The sequence below is a fragment of the Rhinatrema bivittatum genome, unplaced genomic scaffold (genome assembly GCF_901001135.1).
Source record: "Rhinatrema bivittatum unplaced genomic scaffold, aRhiBiv1.1, whole genome shotgun sequence".
Lineage (NCBI taxonomy): Eukaryota > Metazoa > Chordata > Amphibia > Gymnophiona > Rhinatrematidae > Rhinatrema > Rhinatrema bivittatum.
In genome coordinates, this window is record NW_021820356.1 from 423,456 (window position 1) to 438,458 (window position 15,003).

General features: G+C 47.8%; 1 protein-coding gene across 1 annotated transcript in view; it reads right to left on the reverse strand.

Annotated features, from left to right (window-relative positions):
- Positions 1 to 15,003, reverse strand: part of LOC115081565 (ras-related protein Rab-11B-like) — a 58,328-nt gene that overhangs the window by 25,201 nt on the left and 18,124 nt on the right. The window contains exons 2-3 of the mRNA XM_029585993.1: positions 12,110 to 12,305; positions 5,346 to 5,539 (exon numbers count right to left, since the gene is read on the reverse strand). Coding sequence (XP_029441853.1) covers positions 5,346 to 5,539; positions 12,110 to 12,305 — 390 coding nt within the window. The remainder of the gene's footprint in view (positions 1 to 5,345; positions 5,540 to 12,109; positions 12,306 to 15,003) is intronic.

The following is a 15,003-nucleotide window of genomic DNA, read 5'->3' on the forward strand; positions in this document are numbered from 1 at the left end:
GGGGGGCGCGGGGGGGAGAAGGAGACTATTTCCACCACAAATGAGTCACAGTCCTTACATTGGCTGGAAGTGTCTGGGGAAAAGCCCGTGTGAGCCGGCTGGAGTTAGATCCCTGTCTACAAAATACTCTGTAACTGTTTCCAAGGATATCAGGAGCTCAATGATGTTTTACACAAGTTCTGTTCTAGTCATTCCCACTGCTACTTGTCACGTTTGGCCAGTGGTGGGGCAGCTCTGCGACTGGCTGCACCCGCTGCCTGGACCCGGGGCACTTTGCAGGAGCGCCACGCAGCAGGGACGCTGCCACAGTGCTGCTTCACCCTCCTAGCCACGCTGGCCATAAGCACACACGCACCCTAAAGGCTCCATGGCGGGAAGTCCTCAGCCTGCACGCAGCTCGCGACTTCTGCTCCCTACCTTCACAATGGGTCTTCTGCCTAGTCGCAGTACAATGTTTCTCCCAGCGTTCCTTCTACTGCCATGTCCAGCCTCGCCTCTTCCTGGCTTCAGCCAGCCTTGCCCACTCCTCCGCCTGATCGTCTAGTATCAACCTCTTGCTTCGGACTTGGCCCTCGCTTGCCTGCCACGTGGACCCTGCCTTAGCCTTGGACATGACCATGCTTGCTTGCCACCTGCTCTGACCCCGGCCTGCTCCAGGACTCTCATTTGCTGATCGTCCTTGGGACCTGCCGGCCGCCAGAACCCAAGGGCTCAACCTGTGGGGGAAAGCTGCTGGTAGAGGTGAAGCTCCAGCCTGTCCCGCTCCAGGGCCTATTTGCCAGCTGTTGGAATGGGCTTTGAAGGTCCACCCATGAGGTGGCATCAACGATGCAACAGCACTAAGGGCTCGCAGTCACAACGCTCATCACACTGCTCTATGCACTGATCACTTCCTTCTCATTCTTATTTCAATCTTTATATATATTTATGGCCTTGCAAATTTCTCAACAAATCATGCAATTTAGAAGTAAAACCGCTAATGTAAATATGTTTAATGCCCATTTCTTTTGATTAAAATGTTTGATACAAACACCTGATTTTTAACTTCTTTAGTTTAAGGAATTGTACGATTAGTAAATGGGAACAGAAATTCGGCTATGGTAATTCATAATCTTATGTTTATGAAAACTAAAAAAATAAATAAATTTCTCCGTTGATGTTCCAGGGCACATCAACCCTTAGATGGAGTCAATGAAAAATTTCTTTACATATCTAGCAGCTAAGAATATGGAAGGTACTTTTCAACCTCTCCTTTCCAGAAAATCAAATTTATAACTTCAAAAAGGAGTCCCAGTAAACCCAGTGTATAGGGATACCCCAACAGGACTCTCACAGGGTGGTTCCAGCCCATGGTGCTCCAATGCAGCAGGGTCTGGTCAATCGGAGGGCATGCACCTCCTCAGTCGCCTTCTTCATTATTGGGGTCCTGGATTAGTGTTCCCTCACCTCTGCGCTCCAAAGAGAGTGCGACAGGAATACCCTCTGAGCTGCCACCTGAGTCTCTGGAGCACACATCATCACTTTAGGACCTCTTGTATTCCAGATTTCTGGACACTGAACAGAGCAACCAGAGTTAATGTTCGTAAGGACATGGACCCTCGTGCAAAGGCCTTTGGCGTCCTCCAAATTTTGGAAACACCAGCGGAGCCAATAGCCATTCCAATCCATTATACCCTTCAAGAATTACAAACAAGAATGTGGGAGAATCCTATTTTGTATGTCCCAGTCGCAAGGAAACTAGATCTAAAATATAGACTGCAATCACCTATAGTTAAAGCTCAAATTCAATGCACTCTCAGGCTGTTGAGACATCTAAAGTTTATGCTTGTCCAGAAAGATTTTTGTACAATTGTGCAAGCTTTCGTGTTACCAGTCATTGACTATCACATGTCCCTTTATATTGGGTTACCTCTGAGAGATTTATTGGTCCTCCAAAACTCAGCTGCATGGCTGGTTTTGGGAGGCCATCATGTTTCCCCTCTGTTACAGTCTTTCTATTGGCTTCTGGTGAAGCAGAGGACTGAATTTCAAAATTCTGGTTCTTTTTAAGATTTTAAAACTGAATAGTTCAACTTATCTAGCCCAATCTGCTTGAACCTTACCAACCAATTTGGTGCTTACGCTCCCAGGATAAATTGTTATTACAGATTCCTCCTCTGAGAACTACTCGATTACAAGCTACCCATTCTCAGGCAGTCTTAGTGTAATTCGTTTTAAGGCACCTTAGGCCAAGTTTTAAAATTGAATGTTCAATGTTCATTCCCTAATGTTTAATGTATCAATAGTAAGACATCCCGTCATACTATTCCAACAATTGTAATGTGAACCGATGTGATGTACTCCAATGAATGTCGGCATATAAAAGCAATTAAATAAACAACTGAACAAACTTCCTAATTATTTATAATGCTGGGGTGACGCAACAAAGAAGAGGGATGTCTGTATCATCCAGCCACGCCTCCCTGAACTAGACAGCTTGGATGTTGAGTGCTCAGTAATTGCTGAATTGTCCTTATCCAAGCTGGCTGAGTATATAATTAGTGTCTGCTAGAAACCATCAACCAGGAGAACCTACGGACTTAAATGGAAATTGTTCTCCACATGGTGTTGATAAAGTTCCTTGGATCCATTCATGGCGTACTAAGAGGGGTGCGGTCTGCCCCGGGTGACAGCCAGGAAGTCGGCGGCCGCAAGCAGAGCCCATCCTGCTCGCGCTAGAAGAAGAGGGAGGGCCTCTGGGCTACTAGCGGTGGAAGCCGGTAGAGCGCCCCGGGTCTGCAGCGCCCCGGGTCTGCAGCGCCCCGGGTCTGCAGCCGGCAACTGCATAGCATTTGCAAGTCTTTGGTTTCCTTTGGTTTGCTGCAGAGGTGGTGCTCATGGTCTCTCAGTAGCACAGAGCACCAGACATTGCATGATGAGGACCCCTAAGTAGCCTGGTTTAGGGTCCACAAATTGCAGGTTATCTGAGGGAATCCTGGTGCAGGAAACCTAGCTGAAAGCGGTCACTACCACGACTGGTCCAAGCTGAGATGGAGACCTAGAACAGTGGAGAAATCCCCGACTGGTTGTACATTAAGGCTTGTGGTGACATGGTCCAGTAGGGGCTGGTTCCAACGGAGCTGGAAGGCCAAAGAAACAGGAGAAAGCTGCCGGGCCAAAAGTAACGAGAGAGAGCACCGGATCAGGAGGTTCTTCATATCCGACAAGCAGCCCTCCCCGTTACGCTGCGTCAGAAGTTACCCCAGAGCAAAGGCGCCCTAAGATCAGGGCCTCTGATCTCCTGGGATTTCACTGCCGGAGGAAACCGGGGGCTCTGCCGTGTCAGCTGCTGCCCCTGTCTGCGACACGAAGCACAGGGGATGGATTTCTGTGCCCGTCAGTAGTTTCACGGGAGTCCTGGGTGTTTTCAAGGATTTTTCTCTCCGGCTGCCCTCCTTCCTGGGAAATTTTAATTGGTTCTGCTTCTTCTGTTCTGATCTCCTTTTCCACGCCAACGGCTTTTCCCCACTAGCACACGGCCTTACGGCTTCTAAACGCATTGTTCTCTTCCAAGGTTTTCTCATTCAAACAATTTTAAATCCAAACGGACCCAGGTTGTTAAGAGAAAACTCCAATATCCCGAGATTGCTCTCCAGCAATAGCCTAGTTCGTGGGCAGCTTCCTCAAAGACTGCACCAGCAGCCTAAAATCCTAAGTTAGCATCATTTTCCTTAGCAGCCTTAACATTTTTAACATGAAGAGTACAACTTTATTACATATCTTGCCTGCTCTAAGGCCAGAATCCAGCAAAATACCTAACATTTCGCACATCGAATTTTAGGGGCATCGTCACCCCCGGCAAACTTAAAGTCAGCCAATTTATTTTCTGGTGCTTTTAAATCCAACCCACGGCAACTTTTATTTTATTTTTTTTTTGCACGTTTGTAACATTAGCCTATTTTCTGTCGGCCATTTGTCTACCCCCTCCCAAAGCCCCTATTTGAGTTCTCCATTGGCAAAGCACCCTGGGTGGATCATGGTACATAAAACTGTATAATCATCTACACACGGGAAACAAATGACTCGGAAATGGCTGAATGTGCAGGTTAAATAGAAGAGGACAGGACAGAGCCCTGAGAGAAGATCTTTCCGGCAGAGGCGTTTCCCCCTGTTTGCACTCTCTGCCATCCAAAGAGGAGGCAAACCACTGGAGAACATGACCTCCAAATACCCCCCCATCTTATCTCTGACCGTGCAACCCCCTCGAGCTGCTCCACGGGTCAAGCTTCTCTTCCTCACCAACGGGAGAAGAAGCCCTCACACCCTCACCGCCACACGGGAGATCGGGGAGGGGGAGCATTCACGCCGCAGATCCCCCATTGCCTCTCTCCTCTCCCTACCCCTTTCTTCGTGAGCTCCTGTCCCCGAACAGGTCACTCTTCCCTCCCCTCCACCATGCGGTCCACAGACTTCCTAAATCCACGCGTCCCGTTCCACCCTCTCGCTGTTTTAAGGACTCGCTGTTTTGAAGCTGATTTTCAATCCTCCCCGTCTCTCTGTAACAAATGCTTGTCTTCACTAGATTGTGATTTCCACGGGGGATCTGCCCAGTGCTGTGTATGTCTGGCCATGCGTTAGAAATGGTAAATAACAGCAGCACCTAAAACACGAACAGACCCGTGCAAACCCCTCTATCCCCTCCCCCCTCCTTGCAGTACAGCTGGCTCCAAATCTGCTTCAGCAAAGTGCACGCTTTGACCTGTTCGCAACAAAAGGGGCAGGTCCGAGGATGGGAGGGGGGAAAGTACACGGGGAGGATTTTCGGTTTGAAACCCCTGCGAATGCTTTCCCGGGCTGACCTTGCCTCCTGCACAAAAGGAGTTGCAAAGCCCCTGGGCTGCTTTTGCATTTGCCGCCTTTACCGAGCCTAATTTTCAAAGAGAAGCCCCCTTTGAATATGAGCTTGCTGGGGGGGGGGAGGGGGGGTTGGAATAGGACCCGTGCACCTGCAACGCACCCTCCCCACTTAAAATTGCTCCCATAGGGCCTGCTTTTAAAAAAGCATTTACAGGAGTAAAACTGGGCTCAGCGCGAGTAAATGCACTTGGCTTTTGAAAATTGCTCCAATATTTGCCACGGAATTGTCCACGGGCTTTACTCGTGTAAGTGCACGTTACTCGAGTGGCTTTTGAAAATTGCTACGACAGCATGTCACCTTTACGTGCGTAACGCCTTGTAAAATTGCCTCCTCGGGTAACCAGCTAGACCCCCTTTGAAAACCGCCCTCACTGTTATGTTCAAAACCAGAGGGACTGTGGATGCCTGAATGCCGTCTTTATGCCCCGGCTATCCCAGCGGTAACTCGCCTGCAAACGCCCGGGCCTCGTCAGTGGGCACAGCCCTCAGGTGCCGCAGGTCGCTCTTGTTGCCCACCAGCATGATGACAATGTTGTTGTCTGCGTGGTCCCGAAGCTCCTTCAGCCAGCGCTCCACATTCTCATAGGTCAGGTGCTTGGCGATGTCGTACACCAGCAGGGCCCCCACGGCGCCACGGTAATACCTGCAACCCACAGTAAATGGACTGAGAATATGTTTGAAGTCAGACTGAAGGAGAGCGGAGCCTGTAACACGCTACCAGCTAGCGCCCTCTCTCTCAGGCCTGGAGGTCCCGTCTCAGAGCGCGGGATGAGAAGCTTTCACGCACCGCGGCGTGGTCTGGAAATCCTCTCTCTCTTTCACTTTCATTGCTGTGTGTGCTAGGGATCCCACCTCCCGCTGTGGGACAGGAAGATCTTACACATTGCCATAGGGCTTGGAAATCCTTTTTCTGGCCACAGAAGGGGAGGCGTTTTATCCCACACTGCCATGTAGTCTGAGAGAATTATCCAGAAAGCAATGGCGAGTAAAACTGAGAATATCATAATGCCTCTATACAGATCTATGGTGTGATCACACCTTGACTATTGTGTGCAGTTCTGGTTTCCCTATCTCAAAATAGACATAGCAGAACTAAAAAGGTACAGAGGAAGGCAAAAACATTAAATAAAGATGATAGAGCGGCTCCCTTATGGAGAGTGGCTAATCAGGTTAGGGCTGTTCAGCTTGGAAAAGAGATGACCAAGAGGGGATATGATAGAGGGCACAGCGAACATACAGAATCAGTATAAATCAAATCAACAAACAAGGTGACATAAAATAATATTTCTATAAGAGAACATAAGAACTTGCCATGCTGGGTCAGACCAAGGGTCCATCAAGCCCAGCATCCTGTTTCCAACAGAGGCCAAAACCAGGCCACAAGAACCTGGCAAGTACCCAAAAACTAAGTCTATTCCATGTAACCATTGCTAATGGCAGTGGCTATTCTCTAAGTGAACTTAATAGCAGGTAATGGACTTCTCCTCCAAGAACTTATCCAATCCTTTTTTAAACCCAGCTACACTAACTGCACTAACCACATCCTCTGGCAACAAATTCCAGAGTTTAATTTTGCGTTGAGTGAAAAAGAACTTTCTCCGATTAGTTTTAAATGTGCCCCATGCTAACTTCATGGAGTGCCCCCTAGTCCTTCTACTATCCGAAAGAGTAAATAACCGATTCACATCTACCCGTTCCAGACCTCTCATGATTTTAAACACCTCTATCATATCCCCCCTCAGCCGTCTCTTCTCCAAGCTGAAAAGTCCTAACCTCTTTAGTCTTTCCTCATAGGGGAGTTGTTCCATTCCCCTTATCATTTTGGTTGCCCTTCTCTGTACCTTCTCCATCACAATTATATCTTTTTTGAGATGTGGCGACCAGAATTGTACACAGTATTCAAGGTGCGGTCTCACCATGGAGCGATACAGAGGCATTATGACATTATGAATGTGTGGAAGCCCTTTACTTGAAATCCTACAGCCATCCATACAGACTATGTAGTTCTAACACCACAAACACCATTTTTCTACATATGGAGGATTTTAGAATACTTGGTAGCCCTTTACTTTAAATGTTGCAGTGCTCCAGGCATTCTATGGTGTTCTAACAATTTAATCCTTCTTGTACATATGGAAGACTTCCAAATGTGTGGTAGCCCTTAACTTTAAATTCTACAGCCATCCCAGCATGCAATAGTGCTTTAACTATGAAAACACCCTTTTCTACATACGCAGGATTTCAGAATATCTGGCAACCGTTTATTTTAAGTCCTGTATTCATCCGTTCATAGAACGCTGTTCTAACAACAAAAATCACCGTTTTTCACAGATGGAGGACTCTAGAATTTGACATAACTTCAAATTCTGCAGTCATCCTTGCATGCTTTGGTATTCTAGCTACAAAAACACACGTTTTCTACATATGGAGGCCTTCGGAATGTATGGTAGCCCTTTACCTTAAATCCTACTGCCATCGCTGCACAATATGGTGTTCTAACTACAAAAACACACTTTTTCTACTTTTGGAGGACTTCATAATTTGCGGTAACACTTTACTTTAAATCCTGAACATTTTCAACATAAGACCATAAGAAATTTCCATGCTGGGTCAGGCCAATGGTCCATCAAGCCCAGCATCCTGCTTCCAACAGTGGCCACGCCAGGCCATAAGAACCTGGCATCAATCCTGTGTCAAGCAAGAGGAGGACATAAATAAATAAATAGATTCCAGGTATTATTTATTTAAAGGTTTTTATATACCGATAACCGTTTGCACATCGTATCGGTTTACATGGCACAGATAATAACGAGCGAAAAGTTACATGGAACGAATCTAAAAGATAGCCTGCCTAGTTAGCTCAGATGTGCCTCTGGAAGAGGTATGTTTTTAGAGCTTTATTAAAGCAGTTGGGCTCTTGAATTGGTCTAACTTCCTTCAGGAGAGTATTCCAGAGGAGAGGGCTGGCTGAGGAGAAAGCACGTTCCCGAGTCTCATCAAGCCGAACTGCTTTTGGTGAGAGGACGTCTAGTAGTCCCTGACTGGAGGATCTTAGTGATCCAGATGGTGTACGTTGCTGCAATCCAAGGAGAGTGACTGCTATTAAGAAATGTTTGAGTAATGATGGCCAATTTGTATTGAATGCAGTAAGGAATTGGGAGCCGAGGAAGGGACGGGAGTAGCGTGGTTATGTGTAGGGTCTCCTGTTAACAGTCGGGCAGCGGAATTTTGTATAATTTGAAGGGGGCAAATTACATAAGCAGGGAGGCGGATGAAGAGAGAGTTATAATAGTCTATAGTGGAAAAGAAGAGAAGACTTTAAGACAGTAAAGAAGTCATTAGGATCTAGGAAACGTTTCAAATGCCGTAATAATCGAATTTGTGAAAGGAAGATTAGGTGACAGCTTTAATGTGATCTTGCATGGAGAGATAGGATCATAAGGTATGAATAACTTTTGATATGATGATATTTTGATTATTGAAAGGAACACTTTCAGGAATAGCAGATACTGGACAGCAGGATAAAATAATGATTTCAGTTTTCTTGACATCTAGTTTGTTTTGATTAAGCCAGCTCTGAATATTTGAGAGGCAACAAATAAGGAATTCTTCTATCAATGCCCATGAGTCTTTGCAAGGAAAAAAGAGTTGAATATCATCATCACATAGCTTATAGTATTACCCCAAGGCTGGCATAAAGGGGTCAAGTAGATATACTGAAAAGTTCAGCCGATAATGCAAAGCCTAGGGGTGCACCAGAGCTCAGAGGAATCCAAGACGAAGTGCCTGAGCCAACTCTGACCTGTTTGTTCTCTATCTGAGAGATAGGAGGTGAACCAGGGAAGAACTGAACCCATGAATCTGAGAGACCGTGACCTTGAAAGAAGAATTGTGTGATCAATTGTGTCACAAATGACAGAGATGTTAAGCAAAACAAGTGCAAAGTTGTTCCCTAATCGAAACCTGCCTCACTTTGTCAAAGCTAGAACGGAGAAGCATTTCGGAATTACGGTACAAATCATAAGCGGGGTAGAACAGGTAAATAGGGAATGGTCATTTACCGTTTCAAAGAGGACTAGGGGACACTCCAGGAAACTAGAAGGTAGCAGATTTAAAACAAATTGGTCCATTACCTGCTATTAAGTTCACTTAGAGAATAGCCACTGCCATTAGCAATGGTTACATGGAATAGACTTAGTTTTTGGGTACTTGCCAGGTTCTTATGGCCTGGATTGGCCACTGTTGGAAACAGGATGCTGGGCTTGATGGACCCTTGGTCTGACCCAGTATGGCATTTTCTTATGTTCTTAAAAGTATTTTTCACTAAATATACAATTAAGCTGTGAAATCTGTTGCTGGCGGATGAGGTCAAGGTGACCAGGATAGCTGGGGTATAAAAGGGGAGCAACATGGAACTGATCTACTCTTAGGGATCTGCCAGGTACGTCTTAATATCTTGACTTGTCCACTGTCGGAGCCAAGATGCTGAGCACAATGGATCTTTAGTCTGACCCAGCATGGCACATTTTATGTTCTTATTAAGATGCTACCTCTGGTCACCAGGGAGGTAACGCTCACTCGTATTCAAGATCCTGTCTAACACTGCCACATGGGCTGGGGATTGTATCTCTGACCACGGGAGGGGAGCTCTCCCTCTCTCACGGGCTGGGGATTGTATCTCTGACCACGGGAGGGGAGCTCTCCCTCTCTCATGGGCTGGGGATTGTATCTCTGACCACGGGAGGGGAGCTCTCCCTCTCTCACTGCCACACGGGCTGGGGGATTGTATCTCTGACCACGGGAGGGGAGCTCTCCCTCTCTCACGGGCTGGGGATTGTATCTCTGACCACGGGAGGGGAGCTCTCCCTCTCTCATGGGCTGGGGATTGTATCTCTGACCACGGGAGGGGAGCTCTCCCTCTCTCACTGCCACACGGGCTGGGGGATTGTATCTCTGACCACGGGAGGGGAGCTCTCCCTCTCTCACTGCCACACGGGCTGGGGATTGTATCTCTGACCACGGGAGGGGAGCTCTCCCTCTCTCACTGCCACATGGGCTGGGGATTGTATCTCTGACCACAGGAAGGAGCTCTCCCTCTCTCACTGCCACATGGGCTGGGGATTGCATCTCTGACCACGGGAGGGGAGCTCTCCCTCTCTCACTGCCACACGGGCTGGGGATTGTATCTCTGACCACGGGAGGGGAGCTCTCCCTCTCTCACTGCCACATGGGCTGGGGATTGTATCTCTGACCACAGGAAGGAGCTCTCCCTCTCTCACTGCCACATGGGCTGGGGATTGTATCTCTGACCACGGGAGGGGAGCTCTCCCTCTCTCACTGCCACATGGGCTGGGGATTGTATCTCTGACCACGGGAGGGGAGCTCTCCCTCTCTCACTGCCACACGGGCTGGGGATTGTATCTCTGACCACAGGAAGGACCAGCTTTTGGTGTGAGATCAGTGAAGCCCCACACAGCGCCGTGCATAAGAAGGCATGGTCATGCTGGCACCCTCTTTCCCCCATCCACATCATAGGTAGAGGGAAAGAAAGAAGATTGCAGGGAGGAGGGGATGCTGGGTAAGAGAGAGAGAAAGTGTGATGTTGTGCTGGAGCCACCTCAACTACTGAAAGGAGAGGGGTATTCATTTCGGCTTTTGCATAGAGCCAGCCATGATGGGAGACGAAGGCCTCGCACCCTCACTGCCACATAGTTGGGAGATCCTGTTTCTGGCCAACGTGGGGGAAGGACACGCCTCCTCTGCGGCCTTTTATATCTAGACCGGCATCCTCTGATTATACGCACGGATGGCCAGAGCAGGATCTCCTGGACCTTTTTTTTTGGTTCCTCCATCTGGCTTCCTGCCTCTCCCCCGGTGCAGGGAGTTCTCTCCCAGACTCGTGGGATTTGAGTTATAAGATCTGAACTGCTGGCTAAAACCCAGAGGGTCCCCCGAATCGATTTGTTCAATAAAAATTTATTTGCATGCAAAATATTGGGCTTAAAATGCTGATGGGCATCTAAATATTTGAGTTACAACTTGCAACATCTTGGGTATGACTGTGCTATACTGGGTTCATAATATAACTCGTGTGACGGGGGCTTTGCCCATCACTAATTCAGTCCCCAGTATTTCTCCGTCAGTAAGATGGTGGGAGAGGGGGGGTTTGCATTTTGGACTCCGCCCACAGCAGTGACCCCACCTTTTTAGGGGGTTATAAACCCTGGGAGCAGGCTCAGGGGTCAGAGGGTTGGGCGCGGCTGTAAGAGGCAGAAGGAAGGGGAGACCCGCAGATTCCCTCAGAATCTCAAGCAAGGAGGGGGTTGGAGAGCTGGGATTTGAGGACGGAGCTGGAGATCCCCCACAGGATTTGGGGAGTTTTGGGACCCTGAGAAGATTCTGATGTTTGGGAGCAGAACTTGGAGATTTGAAGAAGATTTTTTGGAAAAGGTGGAGGAGTCCAGAGGGAAGGGCAGCCCCCCTGCCTGCCACCAGCACTGGAGGGCCCAACCTAACCTCTGCAGATGATCTGACCTGCCTACTCCTCACCCCTGCTTGGGAGCATCCCTAAATCGGCCAGCCTAGCTGTGACAAGGCCACATATACGGGAGGGTTATAATAACGCACACAGTACCTGAATGTAATTCGCTTTGAAGTGCCTGAAAAGCAGAATATAAATAAATACATACATAATACCTTGAAGTTTCCTGGGAAATCTGATTGACAATCAAAAACTGTTTCCCTGAGGAGTCCTGCTAATTCTTCTAAAATATTTAACAGATTTCATGCACCCGCCACTATGAGCAGTTATTAGATACCATCCTAAAGCGGTGCATGGATCTCCTTCGCATCCAGGCTGCCCCCTCACCTCCCACCACAACCCAAGCTGAGTTGTGGTGCACTGTATCTTATTCATTTATTTGCACTGTATCTTATTTATTTGCACTGTATCTTGTTTATTTATTTGCACTGTATCTTATTTATTTGCACTGTATCTTGTTTATTTATTTGCACTGTATCTTATTTATTTGCACTGTATCTTGTTTATTTATTTGCACTGTATCTTATTTATTTATTTGCTCTGTATCTTATTTATTTGCATTTATAGGCCACGCATGCATTAGTCCGAAGCAGCTCACAACTCAACAACATACGCATTCCAGCGTGAAGACATAAAAACAGATAAACATCACTAATAAACGTCAATACTTACGCGGAGGTAATGGCGCGGTACCGCTCCTGCCCAGCCGTGTCCCAGATCTGCGCTTTAATCGTCTTCCCGTCTACCTGGATGCTTCTGGTGGCAAATTCCACGCCGATGGTGCTTTTGCTCTCCAGGTTAAACTCGTTGCGCGTGAACCGTGACAGGAGGTTACTCTTCCCGACGCCAGAGTCCCCGATCAGCACCACTGCAGAAGAAAGGGAACCCAATAACAATCACAGCCTGAGCCCAGGTCTGACCCAGCAAAGAAAAGCAGGAACTGTAATCTGTAATCTCATTTCCATGTATTCCTCCCCTGAACAAGAGAAAAGCCCAAAGGAGTTGCAATAGGAAGACAAATTAAAAAAAAAAAAAAAGATGCAGTTTCGCAAATTCTGAATGAATTCAAGTGTTGCAGTAATGCAAGGACGAGTCAGGGTGAAGGCTGGTCTGCATCTCGGTAGTCATTCTTCTAAACCATAGCACCAAAGAGGACAGAGAAAAATCGCCTGGCTAATAGATTTTATTTATTTAACATTTTTATATACCGACAATCGTTTTGAACATCTTATCGGTTTACAGAAAAAGTAATGCAGCAACAGGCTTTACAGTAAACATGGAACATTGAATTAAAATACATGATGGAGTAATCCACAAAAACGGAGGGGGGGGGGGGGGGGAACTAACTATGATACCTCCTCAGCATCCTATCTAGCCCCCAGCACAGTGTACAAAGGCTGGGAGGCAGAAAACCAGGCCCTGAGTAAAACCCCACCCCCATCCTGGCACCGAATTATCCCCTGACGTGGAGCAGAGAGCACAGCACTGTCCTCCCTCCCGCTGAGAAACACCTGACAGAGTCTCCGGTCCCCGGGGAGAAACTGCAGAGACAATCCAGTCCCTTGAAAGAATCAGCGAGGTGTGACCCAGTGACCCTAAAAGGCAGAGGCGCTGGGTACAGGAACAGGAAAAGACCAGGGGCCATTTAGCCTCCAGCTGCCAGGTTGGAAGGTCCCATTGGTTCAGCACAGGGCGGTCCTGATTGGTGTTAGTATATAAGAAGAGAAGCAGACGCGCACCTCTGCTGGTACAACAGGGTCCTGGGATATGTCCTCTGGGACCTCTGCTTATCTGTCTCTGTTTTGTGCTACATCTACGGTTTTTGCTCCACACCTGTTTCCTAGATTCCTGAGCCTGCTCCACTGTTAAAGGTACTCGCCTAGATACCTCCCGATTGGCCTGCTTTCCCGGCCTTGGCTCAGTCTTCATCCAATCACCCAGCCTTTTCAGGTAACACCTCTTAAAACTGTGATGAGTGGTGCGGGTGTGAGCCCTCGGTGCTGTGGCGTACTTGATACAGCCTCACAGGAGAACCTACGAGGCCCTACGCCGACAGCTGGCAAACGCACCCTGAAACAGGGCAGGCTGGAGATTTCCCTATACCCTTGGGTTCTGGTGGCCCTCAGGGCTTAGGTGGGTCCCTAGGGTGGTGGCATGAGGGAGACTGAAGAATACACTGGGGTCAGGACAGGCCCCGGGAACAGGCCAAGGGTCGAGGCAGGCAGCAAGCAAGCATGGTCAGGTCCAGGTGGCAAGCAAGCGCAGTCAAATCCAAGGCAGGAAGACGGTACCAGGAGATCAGGCTAAAGGATGAATAAGAACAGGCAAGGAGAGACACCGGATGAGATGAACAGGGCAAGTCGAGACTGGGCAAGGCCGGGCTGGATGCAGGAACCACAGGAACACTGGAACGATGGGAGCCCCCACGCACCGCACTAGGCAGGAGACCCGTGGCCCTGGCTTAAATGGCCCAGCAGGGTTGATGTCATTGGAAGTCGCCTGGAGAGGGTTCCTGTCACAGGGGCCTTTATAATGGGCGCGCACGCGTGCTTGCACCAAAGACGATTTGCAGTGGTGATGGATGCGACTGCTGAGAGTCCAGCCTGTGCGCGGCAATGCTCCTGGCCATGCCAGAAGACCACCAGAGGTGCAGGAGCCGGTGAGAGCGGCCAGTTGAGGGCTTACCCTGTGGCTGGCCGAGTGTAACAGAAACATAAGATATGCCATGCTGAATTAGATCAAAGGTCCATTGAGCCTAGCATCCTGTCTCTGACAGAGGCCAATCTGAGTGGCAAAGGACTTGGCAGATCCCAAAGAGTGGACTGATTTCTTATTGTCCTCTCCCAGGGATGAGCAGTGGCTTTCCGCAGATCTTCCTAATAATGGTTTATGGACTTTTCTTCCAGGTGCTTGTGCAGACACCGTACCCAGCTATGCTAGATGCCTTGGCCATGTCCTCCAGCAACAAATCCCCCAGTTTGATTGTGCATAGAGTGAAAAAAATACTTTCTCTGATTTCTTTAAAACTCTGCCGGTAAGTTTCATGAAGTGTCCCCTATTCTTATTACTATCTGAAAGGGTAAGAAATCATCCTCTATTTTCCTGTTCCAGGCCACTCACAATTTTAAAAAGTTCTATCATATCCCTCAGGAGTCTTTCATGAGAGACTTTATCCAGATACACTATATTGCCTGACTTATCCTTAATCCACATGTTTATTAACACCTTCAAAAATATCTAGCAGACTGGTAAGGGAAGATTTCCATTTGCAAAAACCATGGTTAAGCTTTGTCTATTAATATGGCCAGTGATTTTGTTTTTAACAATAGTTTCTACCATGTATTTATTTAAAAATGGTTTTTATATTTGCCTGCTGTCTAGGCGGTCATGGTGGTTTACAAAGTTAACGTACACAGTTAACTGACATCAGGCTCATCGGTCTGTAGCTTCCTGGATCACCCCGGAGCCCTTTTTAAAAATTGGCATAACATTGCACAGATGCCAGCGTTCAGCTACCTTGAACGTTTTTAATGCTAAAATACAGATTACGAGTACCTGAATTCTTT